The sequence below is a fragment of the Phaethon aethereus genome (assembly GCF_964289735.1).
Source record: "Phaethon aethereus genome assembly, chromosome: 34".
Lineage (NCBI taxonomy): Eukaryota > Metazoa > Chordata > Aves > Phaethontiformes > Phaethontidae > Phaethon > Phaethon aethereus.
The window spans coordinates 519237-538877 of NC_138610.1; the positions used below are offsets into that span (position 1 = coordinate 519237).

At 44.9% G+C, this 19641-nt stretch overlaps 1 protein-coding gene across 1 annotated transcript; it reads left to right on the forward strand.

Annotated features, from left to right (window-relative positions):
• Positions 1–1740: 1740 nt before the first annotated feature.
• LOC309414902 (E3 ubiquitin-protein ligase RBBP6-like) lies at positions 1741–18435 on the forward strand (the record flags this gene model as incomplete). Its single annotated transcript, XM_082012281.1, is given in 18 exon segments — positions 1741–2421; positions 4380–4479; positions 5246–5284; positions 5640–5676; positions 6973–7017; positions 8247–8335; positions 8461–8557; positions 9396–9535; positions 10453–10625; positions 11376–11479; positions 11927–12270; positions 13381–13477; positions 13558–13636; positions 13730–13787; positions 14973–15332; positions 15699–15797; positions 17100–18246; positions 18250–18435. Coding segments are annotated over 18 exon segments (3360 nt in total). The 5' UTR covers positions 1741–2255.
• Between the last annotated feature and the right edge of the window lie 1206 nt (positions 18436–19641).

Sequence of the window (19641 nt, forward strand, 5' to 3'; positions counted from 1 at the left end):
CTCAAGGAGTAAAATATGACCGTTTCTCTTCTTCCTGCCTTCTGGCTCCTGAATTTATTTTTAAGACGAAACAGGGCTTAAGACAGAGAGGTAACGACCACAAATGCTTGCCTGCCTCAGCCATTTCCAAGGGAAAGCAAATTCAGTTGGAAGGTCCCCTTCCTTCTCAGCCTGTGAATAAGCTGTACACTCACTTTGAAATTGTGACAGTCAAAAGAGCAAGTGAAGCAACAGCCACCCAGTGTTAAAAAAAAAAAAAAAAAAAGGAAAAAACCCCCCTGTAAAACAGCTTAGCGCTGTAGTCTTCATGTCTAGGCCTGGTCCTGCAAAGGGCTAAGTAGCCTTTAAGGTATGAACCACCGTCCTGTTTTGGCAGTAGGAAGGCAGGATGCTTGGGTTATTCTTGGGTTAGGCCATTGGCTTGTTTGGCTTCTTGTTTAGTTCCAGTCTTTGTGTTGCCACTGTCATTCATACCTCAACTGACCTACTCTCGCTCGCTCTGTCCGTCCCAGTGTCCTCGGCTGAGGCAACGGACGGATGCAATGCTGATGGACGGCAGCAGTGAGCACAGCTGTGGGAGGTGCGTCCAGGGAGAGGAACTCTTCCACGCAGTGACCGAGCTGCGGGAGGAGGTGACTAGGTTGAGGCTATCAGGGAGAGCGAGCAAGCGAGAGACTCTTAGAACTGCACCCTGCCTTCCCTGGGACAGGCCCACCAGGCAGACGGGACGCATCATATGGGGGATTCCCTATCCTCTGCCCAGCTGGCTGAACACAGTGACTCCAGTATGCCCTCCGGAAGTCCAAAGGGGCAGTTCTGCTATGGTTTCTAACACATCAATAACCCTTGCGTCTTTGCTGTCACACAGCTCTCCATGCTCCCTACCTCCACTGAGCTGGCAGACTGCAGCACCTCGCTAGCACCATCCCTCAAACATCGGCGTGCTGCCCCCAGGCTCATCTCTAGCGAGCCTGGTTTTATCCCCTTCCCCCTTCGAATCTAGTTTAAGGCTCTTTCATGGAGCCCTGCTAAGTCCTGTGCAAAGACCCTTTTCCCCCTTTGAGACACGTGTACCCCACCTGTCACCAGCAGGCCTGGTGTCGTGTGGACCAGCTCATGATCAAAAACCTCCCAATTCTGCCGGTGTCACCGGGCTCAAGCTGCTGGCTCTTCCTGTTCCTTCCGTCAGCATTCCTGCAACTGGAAGAACTGAGGAGAACCTACTTGTGCTCCTGATCCCTTAGCCAGTCGTGCCAAGGCCCCGAAGTCTCTCTTGATTGCCCTTGGACTTCTTGCTGCAACTTTGTCACTACCTACATGAAAAATCAATAATGGAGAATAATCTGAGGCCGTACCAGGGTAGGAAGCTTATTCTTCACAGCTTTAACTGGGGCCCCAGGGAGGCAGCAGACTTCCCTAAGAAGTGGGTCCGGTCTGCATATGGGGCCTTCTGTGCCCTTCAGAAGGGAGTCTCCTCTGACAATGACCTGTCGTCTTCTTTTTGTGGAAGCGGTACCAGTACAAGCAGATGGGTTTATGGCAATAACCATCAATGGCCATTGGCTCTTTGACCGAACTTCCCGTAAATGCAAGAAGAGACACTCGGACACCCTGAGATGTCCCCTCCCTTCGCTGGGCCTGGGCACGGGCAGCCAAGTGCCGCACGGCAAAGCCCACTGCATCTTCCCCAGGCTGTCTTGTCCTGGCCGGCTGCTGCCAGGAGGGGACAGCGGGTAGTGACAGCCTGGGGGTGACAGGAGGGACAGCAGGCGGTGACAGGCCTTCGGGGTGACAGGAGGGTCCCCACAGGCCTGGGGTGTGAAAGGACACCGGGCAGTGACTGCCCAGGGGGGTGGCAGGAGGGACACCACAGGCCTGGGGTGTGACAGGACACCAGGCAGTGGCAGGCCCAGGGGGGTGACAGGAGGGACACCACAGGCCAGGTGAGGCGCGGGGGGGTGCAGTGTTCCGTTGGGCACGCGCAGTGATGCGATCAGGGCAGCCCCTGCGGCTGGCGTCCGTTAAACCGCCAACGGAACGCTGAGGCAGAGGTGCCCGAGTGCCCACAGCGAGTGGTTGGGCCTGGGAGCGCTGCGTGAGAGAGGGAGCAGAGGCCGAGCCGGGGCCGCGGGGGCCTCTCCCCGTCATCCGCCCGCCCGCCCGTCGCTGAGGGCCGCAGGCCGGACTTGTTGCGGGGGTGAGCTCAGCCCCCTCGGTCCGCTGTAGTAGACGCCGTCGGGGAGCAGGCCCCGACCATGTCGTGCGTCCACTACAAGTTCTCCTCCAAGCTGAGCTATGACACGGTCACCTTCACCGGCCTCCACATCTCCCTGTGCGACCTCAAGCGCCAGATCATGGGCCGGGAGAAGCTGAAGGCGGCCACCTGTGACCTGCAGATCACCAACGCCCAGACCAAAGAAGGTGCGTGGGGGCGGCGGGCGTGGGGGCTCGGGGACTGCCCGGCTGGCAGTGTCACAGACCACCCTGTGATGGCCATGGCCTGTGGGAGCCACGCTCTGCTCTTTGTGGCTCGTCCCCACGTAGCCTGAGTCAGCCTGAGGCCCATCTTGCCGGCCTGCGGGGGGACTGGGAGGGCAAGCGGCGCAGGGGCTTACACGGGCTGGGAAGCGATAATGTGATTCGGCCACGCTCGGTAGCTGTGGCTTGTGTTGGGGGCCTCAGGGCTGTTCTTTTGTGGTTGCTGTTCTGACAACTACCTTCAGATCTGTGCTTTGGGCGCGGAGCAGGCATAGAAGAATGTGTGGTTGATGTGTGATGTACAGGGCTTAGAAATTTTTGCTTTCCTGGAATTCTGCTAGGTAAAATGATAAGGAAATATGGGAGGATATCTTATATTAATAACCTCTCCAGATGTCTTGGAAATCAGGTGGAGAAAGCTGAAAGGGATGGGAAGAGAACAGGTGGCTACTTTGAAGAAATAAATTGTCTTTGGTGACTTCGTTTTGTGATCACCTTGCTTTACTCCACTGCACTGGAAAACTGGCTTGGTGGCTGTTGCAGCAACTGCTCGCTAGCAACACTTTGGATCAAGAGTGTAGCTGTGAGTTACCATCTGTGCAGACCCTCTAATGGCCCCTCTGCCATGGATGTTCTCCGTATCTAAATGACACCTTGGAATTTCTTGTTAATATCGCTTCTTTTCTACACCAAAGACATTGTCGTTCAGGTGCTATCGAGCATCATTTCACCATATGTCTCTAAGCATTTTTTTTCCCTGGTACTACGTGTGAACCATATCAGAGCATTTATGGTGACTATACGTAAGAAACGTTCTTAGAGAAGTCATAAATTCTTTTAAACCTAAAAAGTGGTGCTTGATTCTCAGAGATGATAATGGTTTCGTGGTACTTAGTATGATATTTCAGTTTGGTAAGCTGCTGTCTTGACAAGTTTGAATGTGATTACAGGCCTTGGGGTGTGACTTTTCAGAAATAGAAAGATTTGTTGCCAAGTCTCTGCTCGGGGATATTGCTGCCCAGGAGGAAAAGGTTCCTGCTGGGAGATGCCAGTTTTGTCCGAGAGCTGCTAGACTAAGCTGGCATCTGTTAAATTCAAATCAAGCAAACAAAAATTTCCAGGCACTTCAGGAATAGTGCTCCAGCTTTAATCCTTTCCTATTAAAAGAAGAAAAAGAAAGTTAACTTTTTAGTCTGCGTTGTTTGACTTCACCTTTATTAAGGTGCCATCAACCAAAATTAATTCAATTAATCGAGGCGAAGGAAATAGAAATGTATTAAAGCCAACTGGTACCACATCCCTTAAGTCTTAAGTCTGCAGTCTTAAGCTGCAAGCCATACGCAGAGGTGGCCGGCTGTCTTCTGTGTTCTGTCGGCCTTGAGCACCAGCAGCGTGGCCGAATCGCTTTTAGTGAACAGCTATGAAAGCAACGGCGCAGAGATTTCATGCTTTAGCTAAGGGCCTGTTTTGTTGCAGGGCAAGCTTGTCTAACTTCAGATCTGCTTTACACAGGTGAGACTTGGCTGTGCTTTGTTTTTCTCCAAAGATCCCTTGGTTTTGTAGCCTAACAGAAGCAAAAGCCACTTAAGCTAGATCAGGACAGAACCTCATGCGCTAGCAGACTCTCCTTTAGTGACCTTTGGGAGCATTTTGCTGTTGGCATTCACGCTCTCTCAAAAAAAAATGGAAAAGATTGTGCTGCTTGCGTTTGGTTCTCAAACCTGAAGATTTCTTGGAATGTACTGCTAGTGTGCTGAGACGATAAAAATGCACCGTTACATCTGAAATCTGGCTTTTCTATCTGCAAAGGGCTTCCCTCTCTGCCGCGCTGTGTAATTACATATTCATATACATTCTTATGAATTGACTAATGTTTTTTTCTGCATTTATGTTGTTTTCAGAATACACAGAGGCTAATGCCCTGATTCCTAAGAACTCATCAGTAATTGTGAGAAGAATCCCTGTCGGAGGAGTTAAAGCTACCAGCAAAACATACGTTCTGTAGGTATCCATAAAGCACTGTGTTCTGTGTTAGTGGTTTGGGTGTGTTACCTTTTCTAATTGATGTTCCTTTCCAGAGGCACTCAGATTGTATCTTTCTGGTTAAAGCTGCTGTTACTTTTTGTTGTAATGGGGTAGATTTTATTGTTCCTGTCCCAAAGTAAACTTATGCTTTTCGGCCTGCTGGGACATGGGGTTCAAACTCCAACAACGGTAACTGTTAAGAATGATTCTATTTGGTTTGATCTTGGGGTTGTTTTTTCTGAGCGCCAAGTTTTCGATGCTGTTTCCTCTACGTGGAGAGATTCCTTGTTACACGTGTTTGCTTGTCTTGCTTTTAGAGTGAAGACAGGTACGCACTGGAGTGTAAACTTAGAATTTGTTCCCATCTCAGAAGAGTCTGATTCTCAGTGTTTCTGCGAATCCGTCTATTCTTTGCATTTGGGGCAGGGGGGGTGGCATATGGCAGGTATCCTTATGCCCCAAATCTGGTGTTTTTGCATACTAGCTAGAGGGGAAAGACCAAGGGTTGCCAGCTCTGCTGATGGGACACTTGGGATGATGCTGGAATTATTTGTTAACTACATCGATGGCTGCATGTCTCATTCATGATGATCTGCAGGCAGATACAGATCAATGAGTATGTGGAATCTCAGCAAGTTCCCAGATGTAATAAATATTTCCCCAAATACTGTAGCATTTTCAAGGTTATCTTAAAGCAAATTCTGGCAATTAAGTCCTTTTTTTTTTTTTTTTTTCCCTACAGGACTCCTAAATCGCAGAAAATCCTAGGCACTGCCTTCAGGTGACATTTCTACTACTATTTTTAGTCACCATGTTTAAGACACAAAACTGTAGTACAGACTTCATATTTTTGATACTTATGTAGCAGAGACAAAATATCTGAGGCACTTTGGTGTTCTATTTCTGTAAGTCTTAGAGTAATTTTCTGACAAAGTAGAAATGAGCTTCTGGGGTTTTTTTAGTTGCACTGAAGGTACCAAGAGAGAGCCGTTTATGTATATGAATACGTTTCCACATGCACTAGACTATCAGCACATCACGTTTTGATGTTCAAGTTCTGTAATCTGTCGTCACTGCTGTATGTTGGGCACAAGGGCTTTCTTTTAAGTTCTGATCACTTTTATTTCTTCTTCCAGATGTCAAACTGAGCCAGTGAGTGGAATATCAAGAGGCGTATGTAAAACACCATCTCACACTTTTTTCTACACACTGCACTTAATTCCAATCAATGTAGCCTTGTGTTAATTTCCCCAACATTAACCTAATATATTTTCCACTAAAACATAGATGCTGTATGTACAATGTATTTGATTCAGCATCATAGAAATTTTATTCTACGTTTCTAAAAAACTAAGCAGTGATTTGGATGTCTTTCTGATGATGTTTTACTAGTGTCAGCTTAACTGCTGCTTGTGGCATCATAGAATTCAATATCCTGGAAAAGGAACCAGATGAGAGCTACCCTTTTGACTTGTGGAAAAACCGCATGTCATCTTAGATCCCAGTAAATGCCGCAGTCCGTTGCTGACTGGTGGCCTGAGGACTTCATTCCTGCAAGCTGTTGCAGGAGGTAGCTGGGAGGGAGGAGTGTGGTTGCAAAGGAGAAAAAAAAAAATCCCAGGATTGTGCTCTGAATCCATGTTTTTGTCATCATTAAGACTTGGTTTTGGTCTGCTGGCAAGGAGAATAATATTAAATTCTCACACTTCCCAATCTAATTTGCGTAGTGTGGCCTGCGGTCTAATACACGACAAGAAATCCATTTTCTCAGTTTTTATAGGCTACTCTGTCATGGCAGACACCTTAATTTCAATAATTTGAGCAGCTTATTTTTTTTCTTGATAAAGTGGTGGGTTTCTTTTATGGCGGATGCTTTGGAGTGGTGTTTGCATTTGGGTTTTGTGGGGTGTGGTGAGCCTGGCATTTTTAAACTTATGGAGAGGAGAGGCAGAGTTCCTGTTTCAGGGCTGATGTGCCCATGCTTGATTTTGACAGGCAACTAGGCTGTGTTCATAAAGGCATAGCCGTGTGCATTTATAAATGATGAGACGCTGATTGATTTACAAACTACACTGAAAATAAGTTTTCTGTAGTGATGCTTCCTTTTCCAAGAAACATAAATATTGTTTTAGAATCCCTTTTAGCGGACAGTTGACAGCTTCCTTACCCCTTGGACTTTTAAGCAGTTGTGAGCATTTGACAAGGCTCCCTCCCTGAGACATTCTGGAGCAATACATAATCTCAAGCAGCTTTGGTTGTTTTAGTTTCTTCTCCTTAACCACATAGGCACTCCTAAGCTGTCGTGGGTTTGGACTTTATTTTGAACACAGGCAAATGACACTAGGTTGGAAATGCCTCTTTCAGTGATGCTCAGAGGATATAGTGCAGAATTTCCGACTACCGTAGAGGTTGACTATTGCTAGGTTTTGATTGTAAAACTTAAAGATGTTTTTAATTTTTTGTGAACAGAGTGATGACTCTTCTGCACCTCTTTCTCTGGCCCAGCTGATTAAGGTATATATTTTTTTTTTCTTGTCAAATACATAAAAAAAAAAGTGTTTGCTTCAAATTTTTAAATTGAACACTGTGATCTATAGCAGGATGACTGTTGTAATGGGAAGAAAACTTTAATGTAGTTTTTAATTATTTATTTTAACTTTAAAGCCTGTGTAGCTGTTGATAGTATCCTGTGAAGAGCAGTTCCCACTTTGGGAAGATCGAAGGGGAGCACCTTATCAGCCTCCACATAGTGTTGCAGTATGACTCAGCTTCAAGACACAAAGCAGCAGCCTTGCAGAAGCTGTTGACTTGTTCACACATTTCGTTAGGTTTACATTGGAAACAAACACAATGTTCACAGAAGAACTGAATTGGCTCTTGGTTATGGACATCTTGGGGGCAGTTGTAACAGCCAAAGTAGAAGCGTTTCTGTCGCATGGGCAATGGCATGGCTATTTTTGAATTTCTAGTCATTATAGTTATAGATCCGTTCTTGGAATGCTGCACAATTTCATAAATTGCAGTATATCTAGAGTGGACAACACGGTCTAATTTGTTGGGACACAGACAGTGTAGATTGTGCAAATGTTCCTAGTTACATCAGTTAATATGAAGAATTTAGCAGGGAGGAACGTGCAGTTTGGACTGCCTACAGCACGATTTCTACTGAAAAGAGTCTTTTGTCTTGCTGAGGGGCTCTAAAAAGCTTGAATCTCTGTAATGCTTCTGTGTGTGAAGCTGAATTTCAGCAAGCAAAACCAACTTCCCTGACCTTTAAGTTGTGTATCCTTCTGATGCTGCAAATGTAAACAATGGTACTTGCCTTCATCTTTCTCAATTCAATGTACAGTGGCTGTCTTCTCCTTCAAATAGGCTGGAGCTTAAAGATCCCTTTAATAATAGCGGCAGGTCTAACTTTTTCTGTGCATAGCTTCAGTCCACTTGGAAGAAAACTGGAGTAGGTGCACAAGTCTTTATAAGGTCCAACCTGAGCCTAAGGTTTTGAGTGCCCAAGAATGCTCTTTTCAAGTAGGTTAACAGGCACATAAGCATCATTTCATGGTGTAAGGACTCCCCAGAACACTTTCAGCACAACTATTTTTTATATAAGCAGCTATTTTCAGGCAACCTCAGCTAGTGTTGTGCTGCTCTGTACAGGCTTGGGTGAGTGGTGTTGTCTTTGGCTGTGTGCGCTTCAATGTGTTTCTAATGTGCCTCTCAAACGATTACCTATTAAACAACAGACTGCCAATCTGGCTGAAGCCAATGCTGCCGAAGAAGATAAAATAAAAGCCATGATGATCCAGTCTTGCCGTGAATATGATCCAGCCAAGTAAGTGTGGATAATGTCAAATCCGATCTTTGGCGATGATGGAAAACCTGTAAACTTGTTGGTTTTAACAAACATGGATTTAACACATGCATCCTTTTTCTTTTTTTTCCCCAAAACACCTTTAGTTACACGAAGAAAGCCTTGGGTCCACCTCTGACATCATATACTTGCTTTGGTTGTGGAAAACCTGGCCACTGTGTAAAGAACTGCCCAACAAAGGGGGTAAGATTGCGGGGGACTTCTGGTGTGACTTACTTTTAAATTGTTTTCCCTTGGCAGTTCCGTAACAAATACATGAATACTCATGTTAAGAATTGTTTCTTTTGGGGTGAAACGCAGAGGTCATGTGGCAATGTTGCAAAGCCCTTTACAATTCACGGGAAACCTGGAGTTATAAATGTAACATTTTCTTCCTTCTAGGCCATGGACATTACATATGTCCATAGATCTTTCTCTGCACACTGTCATGCATATTTTTATACATTTCAATTTTATTGGAAATCTTTCTGGTTTCAACGCTTTTTAATGACAGTTCACAGTTTTCAGTATTTTGTAAAAACCCAAGATGTTTCGGTCGACCCCATCCGTTCAATGTTTGCGTGTTTTAGTTACACAAGCACCTGGCTGAGTAGCCATGCCGTTTGACATCAGTTGCTGAATGTATATGCGTGAGATATGAATTCCACCTTCACTAGAGAAGGTGAATCTCAGTTTCTCAGTGTCGGATTCAGAGCACCGAGTTAAGCTCTCACTCTGAACTGCGCTTTGAAGGAGGAGCGGGGTTGTGTCTCTTCTCCGAGTGGATGGTGAGCCAAGGGATATTTCACCCTTAAGGAACCTGACGTTAAGCCAAAGGATGTTGACCGAGTTCAAAACACTGCTCAAGCCTTTGGGACACCCTGGCTATATTCCTTTAGGAAGAAAGGTATTTTAGTCGAGCAAGCCTTACACTGGGTAAAAGGAGAGGATTAAAGGCTTTTGCTGCTGAAAATCATCATTGAAATGTCCTTTTAAGGGTGGGTCTTAAGATGAGAGATATCTGCACTTCTTTTCTTAACAGGACAGAATTTTTGAGTCTGTTCCCAGAATTAAAAGGAGCACAGGAATTCCGAGGAGTTTCCTGATGGAGGTGAAAGATCCCAGTATAAAGGGCGCTATGCTGACAAGCACTGGGAAATACGCCATACCAATTATTAGTGCGTAAGTATGGGATTAATGGGACTGAGCAGAAAGGGAACGAGAGAAACCATGCGTGTGTGTCCGAGTGGCAATGCAAGCAAGTTGGCCAGCGTCTGTAATTACGAGGGAGGAAGCACCATCATTGTATCGTCGCCTTAAAATCTGTGATACTTTCTAATATGGAAATAGACTGGTCCTGCTGTTCACACCCCTGGAAGTTGGTTCAACTTGTGGTACACCTAGAATCTGTAGGTCTGCAGAAGATTTCACTAGTGCTTACCGTTGGAGTCATTCTCCTCGAAAGCTTGTTTTGCTTCTCTTTGACGTTTCAAAGGCTTCTTGCCCAATTTAACAAATAGCTGTGTGAGTGAGATTTCCTCCCCCTCTGGCTTTGATCAAATCTCATGTGTGAACCAGACAGATGTTTTCCTGTTTTGCTTTACCCTAAGAAAATCCTACTGTGTGGTGACAAGAGTGTCTGAGAAGAAATGCACTTGGTAGCACTTCTGTTTGTGGCTGTCATGGATCTCCTTTTGTAGAAGCTGAGACATAGTTTTCTTTTATTCATAAAGTGTATTTAATCGGAGACTCACTTGATCCTGAGCCTGCAATTTACATTGACCCTCTGGCAGAGGAGAGGTGGGATTCATTTCAGCTGATTTCTGGATGTCGAAAAATGATTTTTCTAGTCTGAGCCAATCTCTTAGTTGATCCCATGAATGGGAGAGTTCTGCAGAAGGAAAATTGTTCCCCCTCCCTCTTCTGGTGTGGTGGCCAAAGAGAAGTAGTTGAAACTAAATGCCTACGCTTTAGAAGGCTAATGTGGAGTGAGAAGAATGCCATCTATTTTACCTTCCTTGCGGAAAATCCAAAGCTTGGAAAAGTTCTCCTTTGCCCATCTTTCACTTGTTGTTTTTCCTTCCCCGCCCCGCCTCCAGGGAAGCGTATGCTAGAGGAAAGAAGGAAAAGCCTCCCTTTTCACCAGAGGAGCCGTCCTCCTCCTCCTCCTCAGACGCTCCTATTCCAGAGGAGTTGTTATGTCTCATTTGCAAAGAGGTCATGAGTGACGCAGCTGTTACTCCCTGCTGTGGAAACAGTTACTGTGACGAATGTAAGTCTTACTCCCACGGTCGTTAACTCAAAACATGGCATCTGACCTTCCGAAGGCAGAACTGGGAGAGAACGAAATTACTTGGTTACCCGTTCTGTTTGATACCTGAGTATACCCAGAACGGGAGAGGACCCTTCTTATGCAAAGGGCAGAAAAAAAAGGCAGAAAGCTTTTTTCCCTGGTTACGTGTCTAGTTAAACCCTCTGTACATGTGGAAGGATGACTCTGAGAAGAATGTGTAACCGTGCAGGTGATTACAGTATGAGATACTGAATGCATTTAGTTTGTCCCCAGCCCTTTCTCTCATGCAAAATTCTATAGCCTGCTCTGGTGACTTATTGTGGTCTGCAACAAACGGAGAGTTGGGCGTTTAATCCACATTCTTCTCCACAGGAGAGTTGGTGAAATCCTTCAGAACTTGAATCTATGAACGGTTTTTTGAGATGTGTTTTATTCATCAACCTTGAGGTTGGTGACTTCTCACTGTCCTGCACAGTGGAAAGACCAGTCCAAACATCAAGACACAGCCTACTCTACAGCTTCCAAGTAACAACAGTGAAATATCAACACTGCTTAGTTATTTGCTGCATGCTGGACATTTTTTACACTATTGGACATTTACCGCTTCAGGCTCTCAGTTCAAGACTGTATTCACCCATTAATCATATACGTGTTTTTATAATTGATTAGAACCCCAACATTTTCCTTAGTTTTGCTGAAAACTCTTTTGACGGTTCTCATTATTCACAGGTATTAGAACAGCGTTACTGGAATCTGAGGAACATACATGCCCAACGTGTCATCAAACAGACGTTTCTCCCGATGCTTTGACTGCCAACAAGTTGTTACGCCAGGTGACATGCTGACATTTATGTAAACTGTTTGTTAGACAGGTCTATTTGCGAAAAGCTGAAAGGGAAGAAAATACTCGTTTACATCTCCTTAAGCAAGGCTAAATGGAATAAGGCTAAATTTACTTTTCAGAGCCGTTATCTGGTGTTAGAGAAGCTTACAACTCTTTAGAGAGAATCTGGCAAATTCAGGTCACACTTTTGCTTAACGTGATTGCCTCACTTTCAAATTTGGTGTTAACACTGAGGTACTGTAAATAGAGATACTCTGCGTTACCCATCGTTAGGGTCAGTGTTTCACCTGATGCCTTCCTATACCTGTATGTTGATTGATTTTAGGATTGATAATGTTTACAGGAACACACAAGTAATTTTGCTCTGGGGAGGCTTTTGTTCGTACATCTACTGAAGTTTCATAGTGCCTTTCTGTACGTGTTTTTCTGCCTCTAGGCTGTGAACAACTTCAATAATGGAACTGGCTACAGAGAGCAGATTCAGCAGCAACGTCAGCAGCAGCCGCCACCTCCACCACCTCCACCACCACTAACGAGACAAACAAGAGCGCACAACATGCAGCCTCAGCTCCGGCCAGCAGTTTCCAGACAGCAGGACCCACTAATGACTCCATTAGCATCCCTGGCTCCTCATTCTGCTGCTGCTTTGTCATCGTTGGCCTCTGGTCAGTCCTCTGTGGCCGTTGGGCTGCCAGTAAATCCGTCTTCTGTCGTCACCTCTGGTCTCCCTCCAGCAGTGTCCCTGTCTCTCTGTGCTGAACAGCCGGACGGACCTCTTTGGTAAGTAAATCTGTAGATCAACAGGGATATAAAGGACACTAAAATGCTCAAGTTAGATTCTTCTTCTTGTTGAGCTTCTCCACTAGCTATTTATCTATCGGTAGTGACAGTTCCCGATACTAGTGGAAGTTCTGGGTTTTGTATTTACTTTGAATGAGGACACTTTGATAACTCGGAAGTGTGTCTCATGCAAGGATTTTCTCAGAAGTATTTCTTGCTTAGTTCCCTTATCAGTCATCGGCTACCAGTTTTACCCTGAAAGAGGCACATTTTGCCCAGGGGCCCTTTGGTTTCATGTGGCTAGCAACTCCTAAAGGAGCCCTCTAGTTATGTCAAAGCTTCTTGAGTGCATTAATTTCTCTCTAGTACGGAGGAAGCAACAGTTTCATGAAACCTGTAAAAGCACAATTAGAGCTAAAACTGAGCAGGTGTTTTCCTATTACTTTTTTCTACGGTATTTCTACCATCAATCTTACGATAAGTCAGAGTCATCCTCAGTAACACAAAGGGCAGTCGGTGACGCGTGCTGACCTGGCTAATAAACACTGAAACGCCGTAACTTTGAAGTATTTACAAACATGAAAGTCTGAGTTTGCAGCCCGGTGAAGTCACATGAAAAGACGTGAAAGATCTGTACGATTGTTTAGGCCTTGTGGCCTTTCAGCTTTATGCCTGGGCTGCAAATAGCCTCTCTGTCCAGAAGACTGTCAGGCTCAGCTGTAGCGTTGAATGCAAAGAACCGCAATTCAGAAGAACCTCTAAGGCAGCCTCTGCACTCGCACATAAACATTTCCTCATAGAATTTCAGTTCTTGCGTCTTCCAAAACTGAGATTCAGTGTGTGACTTGTATGTGCTCTAACCCTTTCACGTGCAGCTAGCTTAAGAAGATATTTTTCCAGTGAGCTTTCTCTTGGCATGCCAGTAGTCCAAATCGACTTCTTTCCAGTCTTCATTAAGAATGGGCCAACTTCACATCTGTAAATCTGATGAAGATTTTTAAAATTTTTTTCCCCATTAACAGTAGTCAGCCTTTTCTCACCTTGGACTTGCTATTTCCAGTAGCACTTGAAAACGCTGTTTGAATAATAACTTTTTTTTTTTTTTTGTAGTGATGCTGATACTGTGTTACCTCCTGCTGCTCTGGTGACTGCTACTGAACTTCTGAAATTTCCCTCTCTGTCAACCAGCAGCTTGTTGGAAGAGGAGGTCAGTTTTCTTTCAAATGATGCAGTGACTGTTGCCTTTTAGTGGAGTTTAATTTCTAACTGTTTGCATGTATTGACAAGGGCGATCACGTTCCTGCACTAAGGCAACCAGCGATCCCAAGGCTTCTGGGCCCCCAAGGGCAATCAGTACCCTCAACCGGTAAGTCACTATAACTTTAGAATTTCTTTTAAAAAGCTGTCTTGAGATAAACTAAATGGGATTTTTCTCTTTTTCCTCTCCCTACGCCAAAAGCTCATGCAATCACAGGCAGCACAGTTGGCTCAGCTGGTGGCAGACCAGGCTGGCAACGGTAAGTATTCTACAGAAATCCGGTATATTACGACCCGTAACCTGTTCAACGAGGCCGTAACACTTAACTTAGACTACAGCTGATTTATAATGGAGTAAGTATGCCCAGATAGTTGTGGAGAATACAAGCGGTGATTAATTTTTAAAGGGCTTAATTTGATTTGGCTTTGACAAAGGGGATCTGTGCTTGCAGTAGAGTATTTAAAGTAAAACTCCAGTACGTGATTGAAAAGAGGACTCTGAAAAAGGAGCAGTTTTTGAGGGAACCAGCAGTACATCTAAAAATGAAATATAACTAAAGGATTGGGTGGAAAGCCACCCTTTTGATTACTGGCTGAACAGACCTGAAGACATTGATTCCCCAATACAAATCAGCCTCCAACATTCTTTATTTCACAACTTAGCGGATACTGGTGGAGCAAATTCTTGGAAAAGTCAAGGCTGTTATTTGATGACAATTTTGACTTTCTTCAATGTTCTCATCTCAACGAGCCAAGGTGCTTTCTCTCAGTGGGAGAGAGAGGCGTTTGTTTGATCTATTATTGCCGTGTCAAGTTAGTCCTTCCTTTTGGTACGCCTTTGTTAGAGATCGGTTGTAAGCGTGCATTGTGTTTATAATGTCTTAAAGATAAAGCACAACAAAAGCCAGGACGATTCCACAGATTTCCTAAAACTCTCAAATTTAGTAAGCAAGAAAATAACAATTCAGGGACAAGAACAGGCCAAAGACATCATCATGAGGCAAGACCACAGGTGATGCCTGTGGAAGAAGCTAAAAGAAGTTTGAGAGAAGATTAGTTAATATTTGTGCAGTACTTTGAGGATCAGAAGTGTGATCTTCAGTAGTAAGTATAAGCAGTAAGTACATCAAGGAGTGGCAGAGGAGCGGTGGGCGCTTGGCACATGGGACATGGGAGTGTCTTTTAAGCACAGGCAGCCTCCATCCACGGTCACAAAGCGGAGTATAAGGGGAGAAGACTGCGGGAGCTGTTGTGGGCGAGGGTCTGGAAGGCAAGCATGAGGATCAAGAAGGGAGCATAGTCTCAAGTGAAGGGAAAGCAGGGAGAAAAATGCTGAAGTTGAGGGTAGGAAGTGCTCGCCACCAGGCTGCCGCTTCATTCGCTTTCCTCTTTACAATCAGGGCAGAGTGTGACAAAGAGTGACACATGTTTTTGGGTTTCTTCAGAAGTTCAAATCGAGGACGCCTGCGCAGTGGACGTTCCCAAAGGACTCATGCCCCAACAGAAGCAGCATCAACATCCGTTGTCGTGCCTGTGCCTCCAGCTCCCTCATACCCTCCACCACCCCATGCACTTCCTTCAGGGCTACCACCAGCACAGTCTCCTCTTCACTTTCCACCTGGTCAGCTTCCATCTGCTGGGTACGCTGTTCCCCCTCCAGGATATCCTCCAGCTCCTGCCAACATGTCATCAGCTTGGGTAGCAACAGCAGTGCCAAGGGCTCATGCAAATACCATCCTCATGACACAAGCACCTCCTTTATCAAGGGAGGAGTTTTACCGAGAACAGCAGAGACTGCAAGAGGAGTAAGTATTTGGCTCAATGAAGTTGCCTTGGTTTTCGTTGTTGTATTTCAATAGCATATCAGACTGCAGTTACACCACAGTGCACCTGACATCAACAAAATGCAAGAATCGTCACGGTGTCATAATGTCATGTACTTTTTCTTTGCAAAGGGTAAACATGCAAAACTGAGACAAGACAAATGTAGTTCTAAAATATTGGCTAAAAGTTGTAGGTATTCTAAGCTGGTCTTCCTTCGATGTTAGCTGTTCACCTTTTGCATTTGCATGCAGTAGGCATTTTCTCCTAGTGGCCATGTTGTGTTTCTTGATGTCTTGGTAACGAAGGTCAAACTACAATGGTAGTAAAGGTCAAACTTGTTTTCACAGGGACAAGAAAAAGTCCAAACCCGATGAGTTTACAAAGGATGAGTTTGCTAAGGAAGTGATGGAATATAACAAGTCTCGAAAGGAGCGTTCGGTTTCCAGGTACGTGCTTTACATGTCCATTATGGAGAAGCAGATTGTCTGGAAGAATCAGGAGGCATTCCACTCCACCGCTCTGTTGCTAGACGGATGGGATGATCCCAGGGATTAGCAGCGACAGGAGTTTCATGTGTGCATTCCTAGCTTAAATACGGCAGAGATTACAGTTGACTGGCAGTTATAATTTGGCAGCAGTTGTTAAGGAACAGGTTTCTCTTTTAGTAAAGCTTCTCTGTAATGGCATCCTTCACCGCCTGACAGCCTTGAGGAGGCCAGAAATTGAAGAGGTGTAGTTGCTGGATTTTCTGCATCTCCCTATTCTGCTTGTAACCATTTCCTCAAAGCACTTTGGAGGAGATCTGTGAGAGACGTTGTCTTCATCTCCTCTTCTGTTTACCACATGTGGGTACACAGAGAGATTTCAAGCTGGACTGCAAACTGGTGGCTTATGCTAGTATGGTTTTGACCTTGTAAAATTTGTCTCATGACTCAGACTTGTTTGTAAGGAAATCTTGAATTGCTGAAGGATTTATAGAGGAGGGAAGATGCTCATGAACGTCTGCGGAATGATGCGAAAGGGTTCTTTACAAAATAATGAAAGAACTCCTTGTGAAGAAAAACCTCAGGGTAGCTGATGTTTTCTATCCCCAAAAGTCACTTGGGCAGGAGTGCTGAAAAGCTCTCTCTTGCTCATGCTGCCAGTATCTGTCCTAGAGTAATGGCATTGAGTCATCCTAGTCGAGGCTGAGTTCAGAAGCTTTTCGAGATGATTTCTCTTGAAATGCAGTCACTATCCCTGGTTAGAGCTAGAGGTATGTGTAAGATTTTGCTAGCACATCTGGCCAGAAGTGTTGATTAAAGACAACTGGACGTAAGAATTTTGCATCCCATACAAATTGCAAAGAAGTAGTGAAGTTAAATAGTCCAAGCAGCATTTTAACATTGATCTTTACTGTATTAATGCTACATCGTGTTCTCTCGATGTTTGATACTGCACGGTAGCCATGAAGACTTGCTCTTTTTGCATCTGACTGCAACAAAAGGGATTTGCACTGCGTGTAGTGGTTGAGGAGTGAAAAATGTGCACGTTCATGTCCCAGTAGAGGCCAGTATACAGCACCTTAAATCAATCAATAGCCAAAGGAAATCTGGGAGGAAAAAAGCTGGGGAGAGTAACTGTTTTGAATTAACTTCATCTGGTTTTTTGTGTTCTGGTTTTTTTAAGGTCCAACTCTCCAAAAAGCTGAGGAGAGTAACTGTTTTGAATTAACTTGATCAATTTTTTTGTGTTGTGTTTTTTTTAAGGTCCAACTCTCCCTATAGTACTTCATCTTCCTCTACAAGTTCGCATACCTACTCCAAGTCAAGAACAGGTTCTTCCTACTCTTGCTCGTACTCTCGATCATTTAGTCGTTCCCATTCTCGCTCCTACTCACGATCACCACCATATCCAAGAAGAGGCAAAGGGAAGAGTCACAAGAACTGTCATTCCTGGTCAAGGCCACATGGTTATCACCGGTCGAGGTCAAAGTCACCCCCACACAGAAGACACCATTCACGGTCAAGGCCTCCAGTAGTCCGAGGCCAATCTCCCAGGAAATGGACTATATCTCAAGGGGAAGGAGGAAGGGAGTATTTTAACCGGTACAGACAAGTTCCACCGTATGATATGAAATCTTCCGATGGCAGATCTATTGACTTTGGAGATCCATTTGGAGAGCAAGGATACGGAGAATGGGAAAGGAACTACAGAGAGTGGTGTGAAAAGTTTTACAAGGGCAATGGTGTTGGTGCTCAACTTCATCCTCCAGTAAAGAGAGGGAACTTTTCTCCAGGCTGCTTTGGTCCACCTGGGACCAGACGAGAGTATTCGCCATATGCTCGGGGACATAGGGAGGATTATCCTGTGGGGCATAGGCAGCGCAGCTGTAATAGAGCTGGAAATTACCCTGAACAACCTTCCGGAAGAGAGAGCCGTGGCAACAAAGAGAGGGAGATGCAAAATCCACGTGGAGATGACAAAGGAAATAAACCTAAAAAACACCAGGAGGGAAGGAAAGAGGATGCGAATGAAGGCTTTCTCAATGATGAGTTGCTAGAAGGTGCGAGAAAACCAAGAGAGCCAGTTACAGGAGAAGTTGTTCAAAGGGACTCATTGTTCATGCTCCCAAGCAGAGATGATGCCACCCCTGAGATGAGGGATGAGCATTTGGGAGCAGATTCTATGGCTTTCAAGCCAGGGTCTAAAAAGAAGAAAGAGAAGGATGAGCGAAAAGCAAAACCTGGCAAGACAAAGCGGGAAGCAGAAGTGGCTGTTCCTCCTCAGAAGGACAATATAAGAAAACGAGCTAAAGCTTCCCAAGTGAAGGTGGACAGCGAGCGTGAAAAATCTCCTCAAATGGAACCTCCTGTGAAACAAGTGAAGGAGGACATGCCAAAGACAGACAATGTTTAAACATCTTCCTCTCAAAAGGATGCGAAGACTCTTGGTACCCCACAGAAAATTCATCCAAAAGTGATAGAAGATCACCCAGAATCTAGACCAGTCGTGGAGGAAAAGGCAAAGAAAGACCATCCAAAAGAAACCAACTCAGAGCAGAGGACAGGGAGAGGTCATTCAGCAATTACAATCACAGGCTAAACAGCCTCAACTTGGGAAAATTATTTTAAATTCTTGCCAACCAAAATCAGAGTAGGATAATGAGAAATAAGACGAAATCTTAAAACATATCCCCCCCATCCCTCCCTGCTTCCTGGGCTGTCACGAATGGATAATTTAGGCTGTTTGAAGAATCACCACCAAAGATACCAGAAAGCGCATGATTTTAATCTAGATTTGTAAAAAGCATGAGTTAGCAGAAGGCGATGGCAAGGTCCACTCTATTCCTTATTCAAGGTGGAAAAGCTGTGCAGATAGAACAATTAAACTGGAATGATTTACTCGTCTATCAAATCGAGTTAATGTGTATATTTGAGGAGGGAAAGTAGGAGAGACCCTTCCATTGAGTCACGAGATTCAGAGAGGACCCCCATGCTTTCTAAAGTCCTTTTCAGAGAGGAGTCTAGGTGCGACTGAATCCACTCCTATTCCCAGATTTGGTCAACAGTTTATGACTAAAGGGACAGGGTATCGGGGATTCTGGTGTAGTGATACAGACTATGATTTTGTGCTTCCTGTAACTTAAAGATGGCAATTTATCCAATACAAAATAGCAGCAATCACATTCACTAACAATGCCGAGATAAGTCACAGTATCAAATCATATAAAACTTAGCAGCATAATCCACTGAAACTTAGAAGTCCTTAATCACACGCACACCTATAGGTGTAGAGACAGAGACCCATAAAGAGATCTAGAGAAAAGAGATAGAGATGTACCAAGGTACCTATTCAATATCCCCCTGGAATTCAGTCAAATACATCGAATGCTTTGCGTCGCTCAATGGCTGCACAGTCGAGCCTCTGAGCTGATCGTGAACTTGAGGGTTCACGGGCTCTGAGAGGCGTCCCACTCAGAGGGAGGTGCAGGTTGCAGCCCGCTGCGGTCCAGGAGAACTCAAAGGGTCTCACTTGGGACCACTCTTTATAGGACTGGGAGATGACTGTCTTTAGGCATCAGTGAGTTTCCACAATGCAGGCAGGTGATTTCTGAAGGTTTTGACGGTACCACTGCCAGGATTGTCTGGAGATAATTGATTAGTTCTGTTCCTGTCCTGTACCTTGTTCAGGTGATTGCGTCCCTGATACCCTCAGTGCCATTCTCCTCCTCGTCTACACAAGAGCGCCTGGTACAGCTGAGGGCCTCTCTCTGCCAAACCCTTTGTTCAGAGGCCGAGGCTGGTCAGG